General features: G+C 48.3%; 1 protein-coding gene, 2 long non-coding RNA genes and 16 other non-coding genes across 32 annotated transcripts in view; 18 read left to right on the top strand and 1 right to left on the bottom strand.

Annotated features, from left to right (window-relative positions):
• The window catches only part of si:dkeyp-9d4.3 (caskin-2), a 113,937-nt gene extending 102,870 nt beyond the window's left edge, over positions 1 to 11,067 (top strand). For 2 of the 3 annotated variants that reach the window (XM_060046330.1, XM_060046328.1), the window contains exons 12-21: positions 971 to 1,167; positions 1,993 to 2,074; positions 2,885 to 2,955; positions 4,796 to 4,903; positions 5,468 to 5,569; positions 6,172 to 6,310; positions 6,662 to 7,506; positions 7,835 to 8,486; positions 9,038 to 9,776; positions 10,202 to 11,067. In XM_060046330.1, coding sequence (XP_059902313.1) covers positions 971 to 1,167; positions 1,993 to 2,074; positions 2,885 to 2,955; positions 4,796 to 4,903; positions 5,468 to 5,569; positions 6,172 to 6,310; positions 6,662 to 7,506; positions 7,835 to 8,486; positions 9,038 to 9,776; positions 10,202 to 10,295 — 3,029 coding nt within the window. In that variant the 3' untranslated portion in view covers positions 10,296 to 11,067. The remainder of the gene's footprint in view (positions 1 to 970; positions 1,168 to 1,992; positions 2,075 to 2,884; positions 2,956 to 4,795; positions 4,904 to 5,467; positions 5,570 to 6,171; positions 6,311 to 6,661; positions 7,507 to 7,834; positions 8,487 to 9,037; positions 9,777 to 10,201) is intronic. The other variant, XM_060046329.1, reaches the window with a different exon arrangement.
• A 1,635-nt stretch (positions 11,068 to 12,702) lies between these two features.
• Positions 12,703 to 18,550, top strand: LOC132453530 (uncharacterized). Of its 12 annotated transcripts, none has more exons than XR_009524711.1 (20): positions 12,703 to 12,889; positions 13,226 to 13,286; positions 13,486 to 13,560; positions 13,757 to 13,846; positions 14,053 to 14,129; positions 14,331 to 14,404; positions 14,601 to 14,677; positions 15,154 to 15,222; positions 15,421 to 15,510; positions 15,717 to 15,793; positions 15,995 to 16,063; positions 16,184 to 16,326; positions 16,516 to 16,598; positions 16,791 to 16,865; positions 17,059 to 17,149; positions 17,352 to 17,424; positions 17,646 to 17,721; positions 17,910 to 17,944; positions 18,143 to 18,222; positions 18,411 to 18,550. It is a non-coding gene; the product is annotated as an uncharacterized LOC132453530 (long non-coding RNA). The 12 variants fall into 12 exon arrangements; XR_009524714.1 differs by having other exon boundaries at positions 12,704 to 12,889; positions 13,760 to 13,846; positions 16,255 to 16,326; XR_009524715.1 differs by having other exon boundaries at positions 12,704 to 12,889; positions 16,255 to 16,326; positions 17,357 to 17,424.
• LOC132454815 (small nucleolar RNA SNORD60) lies at positions 13,329 to 13,416 on the top strand. Its single transcript, XR_009525022.1, has one exon. It is a non-coding gene; the product is annotated as a small nucleolar RNA SNORD60 (small nucleolar RNA).
• On the top strand, positions 13,603 to 13,687 carry LOC132454822 (small nucleolar RNA SNORD60). The gene has a single exon (XR_009525029.1). It is a non-coding gene; the product is annotated as a small nucleolar RNA SNORD60 (small nucleolar RNA).
• LOC132454813 (small nucleolar RNA SNORD60) lies at positions 13,882 to 13,967 on the top strand. The gene has a single exon (XR_009525021.1). It is a non-coding gene; the product is annotated as a small nucleolar RNA SNORD60 (small nucleolar RNA).
• On the top strand, positions 14,171 to 14,256 carry LOC132454819 (small nucleolar RNA SNORD60). The gene has a single exon (XR_009525026.1). It is a non-coding gene; the product is annotated as a small nucleolar RNA SNORD60 (small nucleolar RNA).
• Positions 14,714 to 14,799, top strand: LOC132454812 (small nucleolar RNA SNORD60). The gene has a single exon (XR_009525019.1). It is a non-coding gene; the product is annotated as a small nucleolar RNA SNORD60 (small nucleolar RNA).
• Positions 14,994 to 15,079, top strand: LOC132454816 (small nucleolar RNA SNORD60). The gene has a single exon (XR_009525023.1). It is a non-coding gene; the product is annotated as a small nucleolar RNA SNORD60 (small nucleolar RNA).
• Positions 15,267 to 15,351, top strand: LOC132454824 (small nucleolar RNA SNORD60). The gene has a single exon (XR_009525031.1). It is a non-coding gene; the product is annotated as a small nucleolar RNA SNORD60 (small nucleolar RNA).
• Positions 15,546 to 15,631, top strand: LOC132454811 (small nucleolar RNA SNORD60). Its single transcript, XR_009525018.1, has one exon. It is a non-coding gene; the product is annotated as a small nucleolar RNA SNORD60 (small nucleolar RNA).
• On the top strand, positions 15,835 to 15,920 carry LOC132454818 (small nucleolar RNA SNORD60). Its single transcript, XR_009525024.1, has one exon. It is a non-coding gene; the product is annotated as a small nucleolar RNA SNORD60 (small nucleolar RNA).
• Positions 16,362 to 16,447, top strand: LOC132454810 (small nucleolar RNA SNORD60). The gene has a single exon (XR_009525017.1). It is a non-coding gene; the product is annotated as a small nucleolar RNA SNORD60 (small nucleolar RNA).
• On the top strand, positions 16,636 to 16,720 carry LOC132454823 (small nucleolar RNA SNORD60). The gene has a single exon (XR_009525030.1). It is a non-coding gene; the product is annotated as a small nucleolar RNA SNORD60 (small nucleolar RNA).
• LOC132454820 (small nucleolar RNA SNORD60) lies at positions 16,901 to 16,986 on the top strand. Its single transcript, XR_009525027.1, has one exon. It is a non-coding gene; the product is annotated as a small nucleolar RNA SNORD60 (small nucleolar RNA).
• LOC132454808 (small nucleolar RNA SNORD60) lies at positions 17,191 to 17,276 on the top strand. Its single transcript, XR_009525015.1, has one exon. It is a non-coding gene; the product is annotated as a small nucleolar RNA SNORD60 (small nucleolar RNA).
• Positions 17,465 to 17,549, top strand: LOC132454821 (small nucleolar RNA SNORD60). The gene has a single exon (XR_009525028.1). It is a non-coding gene; the product is annotated as a small nucleolar RNA SNORD60 (small nucleolar RNA).
• On the top strand, positions 17,757 to 17,842 carry LOC132454809 (small nucleolar RNA SNORD60). Its single transcript, XR_009525016.1, has one exon. It is a non-coding gene; the product is annotated as a small nucleolar RNA SNORD60 (small nucleolar RNA).
• LOC132454807 (small nucleolar RNA SNORD60) lies at positions 18,258 to 18,343 on the top strand. The gene has a single exon (XR_009525014.1). It is a non-coding gene; the product is annotated as a small nucleolar RNA SNORD60 (small nucleolar RNA).
• LOC132453534 (uncharacterized) lies at positions 18,400 to 18,845 on the bottom strand. The gene is made up of 2 exons (XR_009524729.1): positions 18,632 to 18,845; positions 18,400 to 18,581 (listed from the first exon to the last, which is right to left on the bottom strand). It is a non-coding gene; the product is annotated as an uncharacterized LOC132453534 (long non-coding RNA).
• Between the last annotated feature and the right edge of the window lie 43 nt (positions 18,846 to 18,888).

The following is an 18,888-nucleotide window of genomic DNA, read 5'->3' as shown; positions in this document are numbered from 1 at the left end:
TCGCGGTCCCATCCACGTACGGGAATGACTCCGTTATCGATCGCCTTGTTCCTAAAGCCCTCACGGAGGGAGGTCAATTGATTCGGAGTGTAATTTGCCGCATTGTAGAACTCGTGAAGTGCAGACGTTAATGATTTTCGGGGTCCTTCTCACATTACAGGTCCCGTCAGGGGGGTTTAGGGTATAATTGTACTAATTTAAGAAATGAACTGATAAAACCGGAAATGCGGAACGTGAACAGAAAACGAGCAACAGCAAATAGCATAGAAGGCGATCCCGCAAGCACAGAGTCACATTTGTTTTTCTTTTTTAGTGTTTGAACTGATCCACAGTCAAGAGAATGGATGTTAGAGCCACTGCCTGCAATGTATGCAACGTATGGATTCTGGGCTTTGGGGGAGGGGTCAATACAGGATTGACTTCCCTTCACACCAGAGCATTGTCGTTGGAACACATCCAGTTGGGCAGGTCCACACACGTTCGGCTAAGTCGTCGACACAGCTTGCGACCTGGCGGTGTGTCTTTTCATCCCAGTCCAAGAAACAGAAGCTTTTTCCATAACGACATCTTGCCCACTCCTCCATTGTATCATACAATCTATACAACTGTCTCGCCGTATACCATGAGCCGAACAGAGGAAAAGCCAGCTCAATGCGTCACATTATCTGGGTCTCCAATCATAACCACTGAGCTGGCTTTCATTACAACGAACAATACAAACGCCTGCTTCACAATGATGTCCCCGGAGAGGAGCTGCAGCAGCAGACCTAATCTAAATACCAGGGCGACAAAAGACTTAGATGCCTCGCATACAATTCAGGGCCCCGGGGATCCGATGGCGTTGTTTGTTTTTTTTCTTTTTAAGATTTATCTTTGCCATTTTATGCTTTATTATAGAGTGAGGCGCCCCCTGATGGCGGTGGTGTGTGTGTGTGTGTGTGTGTGTGTGTGTGTGTGTGTGTTTCGGTAGGCGGGGACCGGAGCGGCAGCGTGGGCAGCCTGGGCAGCGTGGGCAGCGTGCGCTCCACCGGCAGCCTGCCGGGCAGCGGGAACACCCACGTCCTGAACACGCCCACGCCCAGCCCGCAGACCGCCACGCCCCCGCCGGGGGTCAACCCCCACGGCCTCAACGTCCCCGGCCTGCACGCCCAGTCGGAAGGCGTCAAGGTGAGGGAGGGGGGGGGGGGTCTCCATCTCCATCTTCTTCTTTAACCTTTACTTCCCCTTGAGGGACCGTGGAGGAAGATGTCTCAAAGCTAGTCAATAAAATGCTGTTTGAATGCCGAAAAACAATAACAACACATGAATAGAAAAATGTATTAAAAACTCTTTGCCTGAAGCTACGGTAATAGGTGATAATAAGTAAGTCTAGGAGCCATATGTTCATATAGGGCTGCTAACAATGCGTGCTATCCCATTGCGATCAGTGCAGGATAATAATGATAGTAATAATAAGGAATTCTATCCTTTTCTGGAAGCAACAGCAATCCATCGCTGAGAGCAGCACTGACAACATTGTGGTTAATACTAGGGTGTTTATGCGGCCCACTGGAATATAGTAGCCGCTCTCCTGCGATGTAAAAACGAGGAGCGTTCACATGATAGCTTGTTGGGTTTGTCTGTTTTCATTACCCTTCACTTCCAGCCTACAGTACAACCTAGTTTATGTGAAACGACAGGGTCACATAACATTGAGACTGAGGAGACCAAACGACATGAACACACAAAGAAGAATCTTCATCAAACTCTCAAGGGTTTCGTTTGCAGGAATATGTGTGTAATAAAAGTGTATGTGTTGTACGTATTGTGTGTGTGTGTGTGTGTGTGTGTGTGTGTGTGTGTGTGTGTGTGTGTGTGTGTGTGTGTGTGTGTGTGTGTGTGTGTGTGTGTGTGGTGTGTGTGTGTGTGGTGTGCGTGTGCGCGCGCGTGTGCGCGCGCGTGTGCGCGCGTGCGTGTGTGCGTCTGTGTGCGTCTGCGTGCGTCTGTGTTTAGCTCCTGGCTACTGTGTTGGCTCAGTCAGTGAAGGCTAAAGAACATCTCATGGAGCAATCCCAATCTGTGGAGCAGTCAGCAGGTACAAGCATAAATGCAGTAACGCCGCATTTGGGATTGATAAGTGTATTTCTACAGTGTCAGTGTATACGGTGTTCAATTGAAACTTTAACGATACACTTTTTTTTTTGCTACAGTTGACTATTAATAGTGTTAGCCTACGGGCTCACAGATCCCTGTGTCCAACCACGTGATTGGTCAAAACTAACACGGAGCGAAAGAAAGCAAAACTCCCTGCTCCCCCCCATTTTGAATCTTAAATCTGACTTGGAACACTATTCTCCCTGTGTAGATGCTCAATAGGCACTTATCATCAGCACAGTATTTATCACAGCGCTGCTGGTGAAGTGCATCCATGCTCATTCAACCTCCCCTGGTTGAATTAAACTGATCAAATGTTATTTGAACGCTAATTATGGGAATGGTTTCTGTTCATAATAGACGTTAAGCAATACACACTCACACTCGTTAAATGTTAGTAGCATAATCTACACTATCAATTTTAGTAATCTTTTGCTGCAATCGAAACATTTATTGAGCAATAAAAAAAACGTATGGTCGATCTTTTATGGTGGTAGACAAGGTCAGGTACAGATTGCAACAAATGTGAAACCCCTTTAAATTGTACTGTACTTTTATTTAACTATAAAAGGGAATATTTTATATTTTCCTTTAAAAAACTGAACACGCTTTATTGAACGTCTGCTCTAACTGTTGCCCTCTTTCTCTCTTGCTCACACACACACACACACACACACACGCACGCATGCACGCACGCACGCACGCACACACACACACACACACACAAACACTCTTCTCTCTCCCCCCTCAGGTTCCACAGCCAGCTGCCAAGTGCATGAACAGCGATCGTTTGAGCGGAAAGCGGAGGAGGAGGATGGGAAAGTGAGTTTGGGATTCCCCTCCAAGCACCTCCATGGCTCCCCTGTTTCCGTTCCCGTTACACAAGCATTCTGGGGGTCTTTATGTTTGAGAGGGGGGGGGGGGGGGGTTCCGTCGGTGTGCCCATGACATCCTCTCACTCTCCTCAGAGGACTGGCATGTCATCGCAGGCTCTCAAACAACTGTGTGTGTGTGTGTGTGTGTGTGTGTGTGTGTTACCATAGAGGCCACAGAGCAGAGCCACAGACAGGTGGAGGTATCGGTCGCTGTCTACCTAGCTCCCTCCACAGAGCCCCCCCCCGCCCGCCCCTGGCCCTCCTCGTAGCATACCCCAGACTCAGGGGTCACCAACCTTTTTGAACCTGAGAGCTACTTCATGGGCACTGAGTCATACGAAGGGCACCCAGTTCTATACACTCTTCCGAAATAACAAATTTGCTCAGTTTGCCTTTAGTTTTATATTACTATTAATGATTAATGATACTCATCTATGTGAAGACATGTTAATTAATTAAGTCATGTTAATGATTTCTCACAATAATTATCAACAATGACTTAAAAATGGTGGGAAAGAGTTCAAGAATGAGTAGTGCTATTTTGAGAACAGGCCTGCGGGCGCCTCATGTGGTCCTTGCGGGCACTGTGTTGGTGACCCCTGCCCCAGAGGCACCAGCGAGACCGCACCTCTCTGTGTGTGTCCCTGGACCACGGTGCTTACATGTGCCTTCTGAGCACCATGTGTATGGTCATGAGTGGTCATTCCCCGTGTGAGGCTACTCACTGCGTTGTAAGAGCACCCTCCCTGGGCTATAGCACTGCAAAACAGAAGTGCTGGGCTGTTCTGATGACGTTTGTTGTCGTTGCTATCCAGGTGATCTCAGGACTGTATTTTGAACCGTCATCCTAAAGGTCACTTGGAGTTATTCAAACGCATGGCCGGTGTTTGTTTAGCCCTTTGGCCTATCTCTGGAAATAAAAACTGTAATGGGCTTCTGCAAGAATTTCTGTCGAAAGGAAGTTGCTGTTCACTGTGAGCTATGCTCCCATTGTTCGGAGACATCGTGCATGATGGCAAAACAGGGCTCTACTGTTTCAACAGCTGTCTTTTAGAAGGAACCAGTTGTTGTTTGTTCTGTTTTGTGTGGTTGAAACAGGAACTAGTGTTCAATCCTTTCTGTGGTAGAACCAGGATATATCGTTCCATGTCTGGTACAATCAGGTGGGGTTTAATGTTCACCGATGTCGAACTCTGTTGTCTGCTGTAGGACCAGGTACTAGTGTTCTATGTTCTGTGCTCGTAGAACCAGGTACTAGTGTTCTATTTTGTCTGCTGTCGAACCAGGTAGTAGTGTTCTATGTTCTGTGCTGTAGAACCATTTATCTGTTGATAATGGATAATAATAACCTGAGATCTGTGTTTTAGTAGCATGAAGTTTTGTTCTATTCCCTGTGGTGTAGAACCAGGTAGTAATGTTCTACGTACTGCACTCTAGAACCAGGTAGTAGTGTTCTATTTCCTGTGCTGAAGAACCAGGTAGTAACGTTTTACGTACTGCACTCTAGAACCAGGTAGTAGTGGTTTATTTCCTGTGCTGAAGAACCAGGTAGCAACGTTCTATGTCCTGTGCTGTAGAACAAGGTGGTAGTGTTGTATTTCCTGTGCGTTAGAACCAGGTAGTAACGTTCTACGTCCTGGGCTCTAGAACCAGACGGTTCTGTTGTACTTCCTGTGCTGTAGAACCAAATAGTAATGTTCTACTTCCGGTGCGTTAGAACCAGGTAGTAATGTTCTACGTCCTGTGCTCTTGAACCAGATGGTAGTGTTCTGTGTCCTGTGTTGTAGAAGGAGGCGGTAGTGGCATGGCTGGGTGAGTTTCAGCTGCAGTTCTACACAACCCACTTCCTCACCGCCGGATACGATCTAGACACCGTTAGCCGCATGACCCCTGAGGTAAGGTCATGCCCACTGATACCTCCTGCCCCCGCCCCCTGTCCCTTGTCTGTCAAGGCTCCGCCCAGCAAGCCCAGCTGTCCAATCAGCTTCGCCCCCCCTGACCTGGATGATGTCATCATGACCCTCCTGTCTCTTGTCCCATGACCCCGGTGTGAGTCCTGTGCCTCAAGCAGCCATGTGTCCCCTCCTGTCCTATCTTCATACACATCGCTACGCCCCAACATGGCCGTTTGTCTTCCACCATGTTGAAAATACGAATGCGTCTCCTTGTTGGTCTTGTTTTGATGTGTGTGTCAGTGTGTGTGTGTCAGTGTATTTTGCATATCTGTGCATGTGCATGTGCACTGCATGTGTGTGTTTTTGTGTCTGTGTCTGTGCATAATTCCTTTGTGCGTCTGTGTAAACTTCCTTTGTGCAGGGGCGCACACACATAACTCAAACTTTACTCAAACATGAACAGATCCCATGGACTGTGCATTACAGAGTCAGTATTCAGCTGAAGGAAACCTACTCGGGTGTGGTGAGGTGATTTAACGTCAAGGAGTGTGTGTTGTGTTGAAGGACTTGACAGCCATCGGGGTGATGAAACCTGGACATCGTAAGAAGCTGGGCTCAGAGATCAGCAAGCTTCCCTCCACAGGGTGGCTACCAGACCACAAGCCTGTAAGTCTCCTGGCTATTCACACATTCACTTGTTCACTTTATTTATCGACCTCTTTGTTTACCGTTGTGTAATCACATATTCATGTTCACTTTAAGGCTCAGGAGGTAGAGCGGGTTGACTGGAACCGGAAGGTTGCTAGTTATTCCCGGCTCATCCTAGACTAGAGTGTCGGTCGTCCCTGAGCAAGACACCTAACTCTGCTATAATTGCATATTAGCATTTTCACCTATTTATTTCACTAACATTTGGCTTCTATTAACGGGCTGACCTTTTCAACTACATACGTATGTGTTTTTGTATTTGTGTTTGTAAGTGTGGGTGTGGGTGTGTGTTGGTATCTGTGTCTGTGCGTGCATGTGTGTTCATGTGTAAGTTTGTTCATGTGCAGCTTTGTTTGTGTGTGTATATGTGTGTGTGTGTGTGTGTGTGTGTGTGTGTGTGTGTGTGTGTGTGTATGTGTATGTGTGTGCGTGAATGCGTGCGTGGGTCTACTGAAGTATTGATGTAGAATCTTTTATTTACCATTTATCTATTAACTTGCTGACCGATTCACCTATGGATGTGTGCGTGTGTGTGTGCGTGTGTGTGTGTGTGTGTGTAGGCGAATCTGGCTGAGTGGCTGTCTCATCTGGGCCTCAGTCAGTACTACCAGGTGCTGGTGCAGAACGGATATGAGAACATCGATTTTGTCTCTGACATCAGCCTTGAAGACCTGCAAGAGATCGGCATCAGCAAGCTGGGTGAGACACAGCCACCTCCAGACATTTCTCCTGCACCAGACACAGAAGAAAAGAGAGATGTAGAGAGGAGATTGAAAGTGTATGATGATGACAAAGCCAAATTGCATATCCCACAATAAATGGGAGCTCCTTCTCTGAAGTGCAATGTGGGATTTGATGATGAATTGTAATTATTTCAATCTTTTGTAAGTAAGTGTTGTTATTCCCGCCCACGTTCGAGTGCTTCCCTCCGGGGATGTTTCATGTTTTTGCCAAACCGCTATAAAAAGAATATCAGTCTTAAAGACAGAACAACAACAATACAAACAGCGTCTAAGTGCTGGTTCCCCTGATCTGCTCCCCGCCCCCCAGGGCACCAGAAGAAGCTGATGCTGGGGGTCCGGAGGCTGAAGGAGCTGCAGAGAGGGGAGCGGGGGTCCGACCCCGCCCTGACCCCTCCCTCCAGCCCGGGGGGTGGCAACGGCGTGGGCGCCCGGGAGCCCCGGGACGCCGACCCCAACCCCCTGGCCAAGACCCGGCCCGGCCACGCCGTCTCCCACGCACACACGCCCCCCCGCACGCCCACCCCCACGCCGCCCCAGACCCCCACCCATGTGCGCGGCCAGCACGCCTCGCCCCGCGCCCGGCCCCGCCCGGCCCCCCACGCCGCCGCCGCCGCCGCGGGCCTGGACGGCGCGGGGGTCCCGATGCTGCGCCTGCCCAGCGCGGAGGAGGAGCGACGGAGAACCAACAGCCTGATCGGCGGCGGCGGAGGCTCCTCCTCCTCAGCGGACTCCGACTCCGCCCCCAGGTACGCCACGGTGTGCCGCAGCAGCTCGGACCTCAGCGAGCCCGCCGCCAACGACGTCAGCGTCAACCGCAGCCAGTCCTCCGTCACCCTGCGGCCGCGGCGGAAGGGCCGGCCCCCGACCCCGCCCAAGAGGTCCTGCTCCTCCATCACCGGGGGCGACGGGGAGGGGGACGGCCGGGGCCACCACGGGGACGGGCTCCTGGGACCCCCCAGCTACCGGGAGAGACGGGCCAGCGACTGTGGGAGCCTGGGGTCCGCCCTGAGGGCCCAGGGGTCCGGGGGCCTGGAGAGGTCTGAGGGCCCCTCCGGCAGTGTGCGCAGCCTGGCCGCCATGTTGGAGTCGTCCATCGGGGGCGGGGCCAAAACCCTGCCCAGGACCATGGGAGGCAGTAGCAGCTACCTACAGGTGCCACTACTTGTTTATGTGGCATGAAAACCAGCTCCCTCCTTTAGCTTCGATAGCTTTACCTTCATTGCATTCTTTATGAGAAAACAATTTGGGGTAATTATTTATCCCTTATTCACTCTTTTCCTCTACTTTCGACTCTTGGGCTGCCTTAACTGAATATCCTCAGACTGGGATAAATTAAGTTCTTCTCATGTACTCATGTCTTGCCCCAAAGGGACAGTATTTCAGAATTAGGGTTTTTCTGTTGTTTACCTGTCGGTGGTTTACCTGTCTGTGGTTTACCTGTCGGTTGTTTACCTGACGGTTGTTTACCTGCGTTCCCCAGGCGAGCCCCCCCGTCCTCCGCCGCCAAACCAACGCCGGCGGCCTGGGGTCCGAGGAGGACGACCTCATCAGCCGGCGCCGGACCATCAGCGGGCCGATCGAGGGCGCGCCCGGCGACCTGGCCGACCCGTCGCCCCGGCGACCCAGCCAGCCCCGCCCGGAGCCCCGCCCCCGCTCCACCGTGGCCGCGCCCGGCTGCACGGTCGGCGACGGCAACGCCACGCTCCGGAGGAGGCCGGCGCCGCAGAAGCCCAGGGACGCGGGCGGGGCCGACCCCGCGGTCGCCGCGGTTACCGCGGGCGCCACCGACACCATCCGCCGGAGGCCGCGCACGTCCGACGCTACCGGCGCCGACCCACCGGAGGCCGGCGCCCGAACGCCGAGCGGCCATCCCATTGGCCCCGAGCAGCCGCAGCAGAACGGGGTGGTGGCGGTGGTGCTGCGGCGCAAGCCGGCGACGGAACTCTGTGACAGGCCGGAGGGCGACGGGGAGAGCTGTGAGTGGATGGAGGCTCGGAAGTCTCTGAGGCCCCCCCTCTCGCCCAAGCCCTCCGGCGGCACTCTGAGGAGGAGCCACGCCGAGCCCACCACGCCGACACGCAAGGTCCCGCTGCCAGGCCCCGACAGCTATGTGGACACGGCCCAGAGCCCCGGTGGGACGCAGGCTCACACACACACACTCACACACACACACACTCACTCACTCACTCACACACACAAACTCACTCACACACTCACATACCCACACAAACACGCACGCTCACTCACACACTCACATACTCACACAGACTCACATACTCACACTCACGCACACTCTCACACACTCACACATTCACACACTCACACACTCACACACTCAGTCACACACTCAAACACACACACACACAAACACACACACTTTAATGCTATTTAATTATTAGCACGTATTAGTATGTTTTATCACTTGAGGGCAGGAGTAAGCATTTGCTTTCCGGTAGCGGACAAATATCCTGAACATGATCACCAGGAAGCTGGTTGTGTTGTGTTCTGGGCGATCAGGAAGCTGATTGTGTTATGTTATGGGCGATCAGGAAGCTGGTTGTGTTGTGTTCTGGGTGATCAGGAAGCTGATTGTGTTGTGTTATGGGCGATCAGGAAGCTGGTTGTGTTGTGTTCTCGGTGACCAGGATGCTGATTGACTTGCTCTCTGTCCTCAACCCCCCAGAGACCAAGCGTGCCCCGCCTCCCGTCTCCCCGAAGCCCCGTGGTCCTCCAACGGCCCCCAAACCAGTCAAGACAGCGGCCGCCTCTGCAGCCATGAGCCCCAGCACCCAAGCCCCCAGCCCCCTAGGCAGCAGCCCCCTAGCCCCCAGCCCCCTAGCCCCCAACAAACTAGCCCCTATCCCTCTAGTCCCAAGCATCGCCCCCAGCCCTCTGGCCACAAGCCCCTCCTCCGCCCACAGATCCGCCTTCCCCGTCGCGGGGTCCCCAACCCCGGCCCCGGACCCCCACTCCGTCCCGTCGCTCTCCCCGGGGCTCCCACTCACCAGCACCTCCCCCGCCCAGAGCCCCTCCACCCCTTCCCCTCACCCCGTCAAACCACCCCGCTCCTCCATCGCCGGCCTCTCCATCGACCTGGGGGGGAGGGAGGCCGAGGAGGAGAGGGAGAGGGAGGAGGAGGAGGAGGAGGCGGCGGCGGCGAGGAGGGGCGCGGAGGAGGAGGAGAGGAGGAGGCGAAGGAGGAGGAGAGAGAAGGAGGAGAGGAAGAACATGGAGGAGCGAGAGAGGGAGCGGAGGAGGGCCGAGGAGGAGGTGGAGGTGGAGCAGTGGGTGGAGGCGATGAAGGAGGAGGCGGTGGAAGGGAGGAAGGAGGCGCATCGCAGTGTGGAGGAGCACAGGGCTTCTCTGGCTGCGGCCGTGCAGGCGGTCGAACACAACGTCCAAACGGAGGAGCACGAAAACAAGTGAGTAAGCATACAGCACAGAGGTGAACGTCATCCATCAATGTCGTTTAATTTAGCTAGTGTCCAGGCTCCGGGTTTTGTCCCTTCTGACCTTTTGTGCGTCCTCCCGATGATAATGTACCGGACATAATACTGTTTCCCTTTTTTCGTATTGCTACCCATTCTGTCCTTTTTTTTTTTATCCGACATAATCAAGCAGAGCCAACCGACACATGATACATAAAGACTCCCTCCAGTTGAATTAAAAGCCCCGTAGAAAGATATTTAATGATGACTAACAGTTAGTTTCACACCGATTTTCTTTCCAATAAACTAGAGAAAAGGGCACAGCAGCATCTGCCCTGAAATGGCACTCGTTGTGCATCTGCTGCAAGGCTGCAGTGTTTACAATACAACACACCGGTTGTCTTTGGTCCATTTCCCAGATCTCAACCTGGCAACCCCTCCGCCTCCATCTTGGATGACATCGGCAGCATGTTTGACGACCTGGCGGACCAACTGGACGCCATGCTGGATTGATCTGCTGCCCGATGCTTTACCCATTGCCCTCCGGACCCAATTCTCCTTTCCACCTGTACATGTGTATGTCCCGAAACATGGCTTTAAGCTAGCCAACTGTGAGTGTGTGTGTGTGTGTTTAGGAGTGTGTGTGTGTCTGTGTGTGTGTGTGTGTGTGTGTGTGTGTGCTTAGGAGTGTGTGTGTGTGTGTCTGTTAGTGTGTGTATTAAGGTGTGTGTGTTTAGGAGAGTGTGTTTAGGCGTGCATGCGTGTGTGTGTGTGTGTTTGTTGGTGTATTAAGGTGTGTGTATTTAGGAGTGTGTGTTTAGGAGTGTGTGTGTGTTTAGGAGTGTGTGTATTAAGATGCGTGTATTTAGGAATGTGTGTTAGGGAGTGTGTGTGTGTGCGTGTATGTGCGTGCGTGTGCGTGTGACAGTAGGCTCTTCCCATGCAGCCCTGTGCCCCGTGGAGGAGCTCTGCATGGTCTGGCTGCTGCCACTCCGCGGAGCTCTCGCGTCGCGGCGCGCTTCCATGACTGTGGAGGCTCCTCCCAGACAACCTCTGACCTCTGCAGCCCAGCGAATCACAGCCTAGCCCCAGAGGGCTCCGGGGAAGGTGGAGAGCACAATCATTTTCCAGCGTCCACGCTTCACATGAAGACTCCGGGCGAGACGGAGGCCGCTTCCTCAGCCGAGCTGAGCTAGGAGGTCACATTTCTTGCAACGACAACAATAACAACAACAAAAAAAATAAAATAATAATATTGAATAACTACAAGGAAAACAAGCACAAACTTGGGTGACGTGGCAGGAGAAAAAAATGATTTGTACAATACAAAAAAAAAAGCAAAAAGGTTTTCTTGCAAGCACAAAGCTAGAAGGCACCTTGGAGAAGAATCTCTGGTTCCATCAGAGGACGGACGTGAACAGAAACCTATAGTCATTTGTACGAGTGGGGGGATTGTAACTGGACTTCCTGATTTGTGTGTCGCTCCCTCATGTTGTTGTAGCCGTTGCTGTTGTTGTAACTGTTGGCATTGTTATAACGAGTGTTTGTGTGTGTGTGTGTGTGTGTGTGTGTGTGTGTGTGTGTGTGTGTGTGTGCGCGCGCGTGTGTGTGTGTGTGTGTACCTACTGATGTTGATACCCCGCTCTCATACAATCTTACAATGGCTATTCTCATGTTCAGAATTACAATAGATGTTTTTTCAGCCATTTTCAGACACACTGATATACATGCATGCACACACAAGCACAAACACACACAGACACACACACATGCACAGCACACACACATACACACACGCTAGGAATGTGTACCATTACTTCTATACTGCTCTATTAAGATCATCCTTAGAGCTACTTTCCTCGTGTTCAGTATTCAATAAACACAAATATATACAGACATACAAGCACACAAAGATTAAATCTAACATATGCTGTGTACCCTTTGTCCTGATGCAGTGAAAAGTGTTTTTAAAAAATAAACCTCTATTTCAATGCTTTATATAGTTCAGAATATAAAATAGAATTTATGAATTTCCTGGTTATATCGGCTGTTAGAGCATCCACTAGTATCAGTTATTAAGACTGCCTCGAACATGCCCACTTCCATTTAGTCTATCCCTTCGTCCCGTGTCTCGTGTTTAGTCTGCATTTATCTGTGCCTTGGTCTATTTCTTTAATTTAATCAAATGTGTGATTGAACCAGTTGTGAATTATCTTTTTTCTTCATTCCAAAATGTATGCCAGTCTCCCTCCTATGACCAGCCCGATGTGTCCTGTGTCTAAAATATGGTTTAGAATTATTTTTATAGGTACACCATTGACCCTCTATTAAAGAGCCCCTCGTGACAGTGACAAACCTCCGGAGTGCTGATTTGAGACGGCTCCGCTCTTTGGCTCCCCCGCTGGTCAGACAGTGAAACTACCACCAGTGTTAATCCCAATCAAGAGTTCACTTGTATTTTTATGCTCTTTGAAAATAAGGATATATTATATGAGAGAACGTTGGTTCCAATGTGAATAATGACAAATATAATTGCATTGAGCTGAGGTCAGCCAATTAAGCCTGTATATTTATGGTGGAGTTGTTGGATGTGCCGTGACGGACGTTGTGCCATGGTTGGGTTTTAGGTTGTGTTTCTGCTGTGATAATGCATTCCTGTACAGCTGTAATGAAAATAAATGTAAAATAAATTACGAATCCATGTGTTTTCTATTGCCATGAATGATTTTATATGTATAATAATAAGCATTTTTATTATCATTAGTACTATTACCACTATTCGTGTCATTGGTTTGAATGCTGCTAAAGGTTGTATTATATCGTTTTCTCTCACACAGCGGCAAAAAAAACATGAAACTTTCTGCAGACTATAGACGAAGACTATTGGTTCATCAGAAATGTCGACGTCATCAGCCCGGAAAGAGTCTTCTATATGAGTCACTACCTCGCGGGTGGGTTCCTCTTTCTTCTCGTTGCATCGTCTTGTGGTGTGGAAGGTTCCTGGTAGAACTTAAACCGCAATTAAGTGAAACAATGTTTAACCTTTGTTTTTCAAAATATCACGTAGTCCATGAAGGCTCGTATGCAGGCTTGGGACCAGTAGTATGGTGAGTTTCTGGCTCTTATATAGGCTGCGACACAATCTTTAAGATTAGGCCCAACACGTGTGGAGTTCAGCAATACGTAGAAAGTGCTTAACGCTTAATTGTACCTCTGCTGCAGACCATAATAACGTTTAGATCCTGTCATCTGTTGCAGATTTCCTTTTTTGATGTTGCTATAGGTCGCCATATTTCCACTGCAATGCTATAGTAGCACACGTGGCATGTTTTCAAGGAAACGTTTTGAGTAGAACTCGATTTAACGTCTGTTGACTCTGCAAGTTTTTTGTTCAGCTTGTAAAACTAGTAGATCCATAATTCTTGGACTTTGATTGTTAACAGGGCGCCGTGTAGGTGCTCAATGGCAATGGCGGGGTCCGTGGGGAAACTGCATCCAATAAAGGTAGGCCTTCCCAGTAAGAGATTGTCTTGCGGTGCTTTGCCTAGCCATTGATGACAAACTTTTTATTTCTGACACCTCGTATGAGAGCTATTCATTAGCTCCTGTGATTCTATTTTTCTTCTGAGGCCTTATCGGCAGTTCTTCACTTCTTCTTAATGTCAGATATAGGCGTTTTGGTTAATATCTTGCATTTCCACAGGCTTCCAGAAGAGAGCATGTGGTAACGAAACCCAATTCAACGGCTAGACCTCCTAGACGCTGATGACTGACAATGGTAAGTTGAGGCAAACGTCGTCGTACGTCTATATTCATATGGAGCCACTGATGACTATCTTTAATTGCTGACAACTCGTATGATGGCTAGTCAATAGCACAATGCTCTGTTTTAATTTCTGAGGCTTTATCATCACCACTGGTGCACGTTTATGTCACAGAATAGCCTTTTAATTCACCTCCTGGTTCCCTTTCAGCAGCCGCGCAGACGACTACGCTTGTTGTTTAGGGATGGAGAAGCAGATCACATATTCACCACCACCTCAAGACTTGGATGTCTTACTCTAGTAAGTTGACGCCTGTACTGTCGTACCTCATATGTAGCCCTTGATGACAAACTCTTTATTTCTGACACCTCGTATGAGAGCTAGTAATAGCTCCAGTGATTCTGTCTATATTCTGAGGCTCAAATCCATAACTCCACCTGTCTTTGCAAATCAAAGCTTTATGGTTCACAATTCAAATCCTGATCAGATTTCTCCTTCTTCCTCAGCATTCCTGGGACTGCTCCATGGGTCAAACTGGAGTTGTAGCAGCACCCAGCTGGATGACCACCACAGCCTAGTTCTAGTACGTTTATTTTAAAGATTCTTCATGTGAATACCATTTGTAGCCCTTGATGACAAACTCTATATTTCTGACACCTCGTATGAGAGCTAGTAATGGCTCCTGTGATTCTGATTTTCTTCTGAGGCTCTCGGCATCACAAATATACCCGTTGGAAATTTTTCTGGTTGAACTTGCCCTTATCCTGTTTTACATCTTCCACAGCATTCGCATTGACTGCTCTGTGAGCTAAACTGGAAGAGGTAGCAAAACCTCCAGACTGCAGCTGGTGTATTTTGGTATGTTCATGCTAGTATTGTGACATTTTGTGACCGTCTGATTTAGCCAATGAGGACCACCTTTATAACTGACTTCTTGTTTGATGGCTAGTCAATAGCACAATGCTCTGTTTTAATTTCTGAGGCTTTATCCATCACCACTGTTGCACATGTCACAGAATAGCCTTTTGTTGACATCCTGGTTTCCTTTCCGCAGAATACTACACTGGTTGTACTAGGAAGGAGAAGCGGATCCCATATTCACCACCTCGAGAGTTGTGTTGTCTTATTCTAGTAAGTGAATGCATGTACTGTTTTACCATAATTTGTAGCCCTTGATGACAAACTCTTTATTTCTGACACCTCGTATGAGAGCTAGTAATAGCTCCAGTGATTCTGTCTATATTCTGAGGCTCGTATCCGTAACACCGCTTATCCTTGCAAATCTAAGCTTTATGGTTCGCATCCTGATCAGATTTGTACTTCCTCAGATTTCCCAACACTGCTTCATTGGTCAAACTGGAGGTTTAGCACCGCCCAGGGCTACCATAACCTACAGAATAGTTATAGTAAGTTTATTTTAAAGATTCTTCATGTGAATACCATTTGTAGCCCTTGATGACAAACTCTTTATTTCTGACACCTCGTATGAGAGCTAGTAATAGCTCCCGTGATTCTGATTTTCTTCTGAGGCTCTCGGCATCACACGTATACTTTTTTAACAGTTGTCTGGATGAACTTGCCCTTATCCTGTTTTACATCTTCCGCAGCATTGACTCTGAGCTAAAGTTGAAGAGGTAGCACAACCTCAAGACTGCAGTTGGTGGTGGTGTACTTTGGTAAGTTCATGCTAGTGTTGTGACATCTTTTGACAGTCGGATGTAGCCACTGATGACCACATTATATTACTGACATCTCGTATGATGGCTAGTCAATAGCACAATGCTCTGTTTTAATTTCTGAGGCTTTATCATCACCACTGGTGCACGTTTATGTCACAGAATAGCCTTTTAATTTACCTCCTGGTTTCCTTTCAGCAGTCGCGCAGACGACTACGCTTGTTGTACAGGGTAGGAGAAGCAGATCACATATTCACCACCACCTCAAGACTTGGACGTCTTACTCTAGTAAGTTGACGCCTGTACTGTCGTACCTCATATGTAGCCCTTGATGACAAACTCTTTATTTCTGACACCTCGTATGAGAGCTAGTAATAGCTCCAGTGATTCTGTCTATATTCTGAGGCTCAAATCCATAACTCCACCTGTCTTTGCAAATCAAAGCTTTATGGTTCACAATTCAAATCCTGATCAGATTTCTCCTTCTTCCTCAGCATTCCTGGGACTGCTCCATGGGTCACACTGGAGGTGTAGCAGCACCCAGCTGGATGACCACCACAGCCTAGTTCTAGTACGTTTATTTTAAAGATTCTTCTTGTGAATACCATTTGTAGCCCTTGATGACAAACTCTATATTTCTGACACCTCGTATGAGAGCTAGTAATAGCTCCTGTGATTCTGATTTTCTTCTGAGGCTCTCGGCATCACAAATATACCAGTTAGAAAGTTTTCTGGTTGAACTTGCCCTTATCCTGTTTTACATCTTCGGCAGCATTGACTCTGAGCTAAAGTTGAAGAGGTAGCACAACCTCAAGACTGCAGTTGGTGGTGGTGTAATTTGGTAAGTTCATGCTAGTGACATCTTTTGACAGTCGGATGTAGCCACTGATTACCACATTATATTGCTGACATCTCGTATGATGGCTAGTCAATAGCACAATGCTCTGTTTTAATTTCTGAGGCTTTATCATCGCCGCTGATACACATGTCCTAGAATGGCAGTTTGGTTCACATCCTGGTATCCTTTTACAGACAACACTTGTACCGGGAAGGAGAAGCAGATCTCGTATTCACCAGCACCTCAAGACTTGTGGTCTTGCTCTAGTAAGTTGCTGCATGTACTGTCTTGCCTCATTTGTAGCCCTTGATGACAAACTCTTTATTTCTGACACCTCGTATGAGAGCTAGTAATAGCTCCAGTGATTCTGTCTATATTCTGAGGCTCCTGTAAGCACAGTATCATCAAATGGGATTAGATTTTTGGTGAACTAATCCAATTTCACTTTCCCTCAGCCTTCTCAAGGACCGCCGCATGAGTTGAACCGGGTCCAGGACTTCCGCTGGCTGTAGTTTAGATCCGTGCTGATGGGACTCCGGTAAGTTAATTAAAGTGACGGGAATACCATAATTTGTAGCCGCTGATGACAACCTTTTATTGCTGACACCTTGTATGATGGCTAGTCAATAGCACAATGCTCTGTTTTAATTCCTGAGGCTTTATCCATCACCACTGGTGCATATGATGTCACAGAATAGCCTTTTGATCACATACTGGTTCCCTCCCGCAGACGACTATGCTGGTTGTACAGGGAAGGAAAAGCGGATCCCATAATCGCCACCTCAAGACTTGATATATTACTATAGTAAGTTGCTGCATGTACTGCCACACATCATATGTAGCCCTTGATGACAAACACTTTATTTCTGACACCTCGTATGAGAGCTAGTAATGGCTCCTGTGATTCTGAATTTCTTCTGAGGCTCGTATCCATAACATAGACCGTCTTTGCAAATCAAAGCTTTATGGGCTCATCCTGATCAGATTTTTTTGTGCAGCCTCAGATTTCCCATGGACTGCATCATGGGTCAAACTGGAGTTGTAGCGGCAACCAGCTGGGTGGCCACCATGGCCCGAAGCCTAGTTCTAGTAAGTTTATTTTAAAGGTTCTTCATGTGAACGCCATTTCTAGCCCTTGATGACAAACTTTTTATTTCTGACACCTCGTATGAGAGCTAGTAATAGCTCCAGTGATTCTGTCTTTATTCTGAGGCTCCCATAAGCACACTGTCTTCTGTTCAAAGCTCTTGGTGAACTAATTCCATTTCACTTTTCCCTCGGCCTTCTCAAGGATAGCTGCATGATGTCTAACTGGGAGCAGGACTTCTAGTGGCTGTAGTTTGGCCCTGTGCGGTTGGACTCCGGTAAGTTAATCAAAGTGATAACATGCATACCATAATTTGTAGCCACTGATGAAAACCTTTAATTGCTGACACCTTGTATGATGGCTAGTCAATAGCACAATGCTCTGTTTTAATTTCTGAGGCTTTATCCATCACCGCTGCACGTGGTGGTGATTAAAGGGGTGATGCTCAGGTTGTCACTGAATAGCCTTTTGGTTCACATCCCGATTCCCTTTCAGCAGACGACGACACGTGTTGTACCTGGAAGGAGAAGCAGATCCCATATTCGCCAACACCTCAATACTTGACGTCTGACTAGTAAGTTGGGGAATTTACTGTCATACCTCATATGTAGCCCTTGATGACAAACTCTTTATTTCTGACACCTCGTATGAGAGCCAGTATTGGCTCCAGTGATTCTTTTTATATTCTGAGGCTCCTTTAAACCCATTATCAGCTGTTCAAAGCTTGGTGGTGAACTAATCCCATTTCACTTTTTCCCTCAGCTGGCTGTAGTTTGGATCAGTGCTGTTTGACTCTGGTAAGCTACTTAAAGTGAGAACGTGTATCTCATAATTTGTCGCCACTGATGACCACCTTAATTACTGACGCCTTGTATGATGGCTAGTCAATAGCACAATGCTCTGTTTTAATTTCTGAGGCTTTATCAATCACCACTGGTGCACGTTTATGCCACAGAATAGCCATTTTAATTCACCTCCTGGTTCCCTTTCTGCAGCCTTGCAGACATACGCTTGTACTTGGAAGGAGAGGCAGATCCCATATTCACCACCTCAAGACTGGTGTTGGCTTACTATAGTAAGTTGATGCATGTACGGTCATACCTCATATGTAGCCCTTGATGACAAACTCTTTATTTCTGACACCTCGTATGAGCGCTGCTTACGCAGCCCTTGATTCTACAATTTACCTGAGGCTCGATCACAACCAGTTTGCTTCTCTTGATCTGCTATTTCCATCTATTTTAATGATCCCTCTTCTTTCAGATTAAACGCTGGGGGAGAACCAAGCAACACTTGGTTATGGCAGTGTGGAAGAGCTCCAAGATGGGCTGTTTGAAAGAATTCACTGAGCATGATAAAGGGAACTGACATATTGTCATCCCCTATTAATGAACGTACACAATGACTGTACACATTATGGGCGTACAAGACCACCTCAGTGCTGCCTCGAAATCCTATCCTGATCTTGTATTCATCTGCACAACTAGACTTTTCAGGGGGTGAAATACAACACTTATAATGTACAAATGAATGTCGTGCCAATAAAAAAAAAAAAAAAAAGCTTGTGCTGTTACATTTTTTTTCATCAATTGTCTATACTGAAACACCTGCTTACTGGTTATTACAATTGCATTGCAGCACCTAGAATAACTCCCGTTTGGGTTGAACAGTAGCCGCAACTTATCGGTCGCCGGGAAAAGCTCGTCAGTTCTCTGGGTCTTTTGGGACATGACCTCATTTG

Source organism: Gadus macrocephalus, chromosome 3 (assembly GCF_031168955.1).
Source record: "Gadus macrocephalus chromosome 3, ASM3116895v1".
Lineage (NCBI taxonomy): Eukaryota > Metazoa > Chordata > Actinopteri > Gadiformes > Gadidae > Gadus > Gadus macrocephalus.
This window is presented reverse-complemented; position numbering and strand designations above follow the sequence as displayed.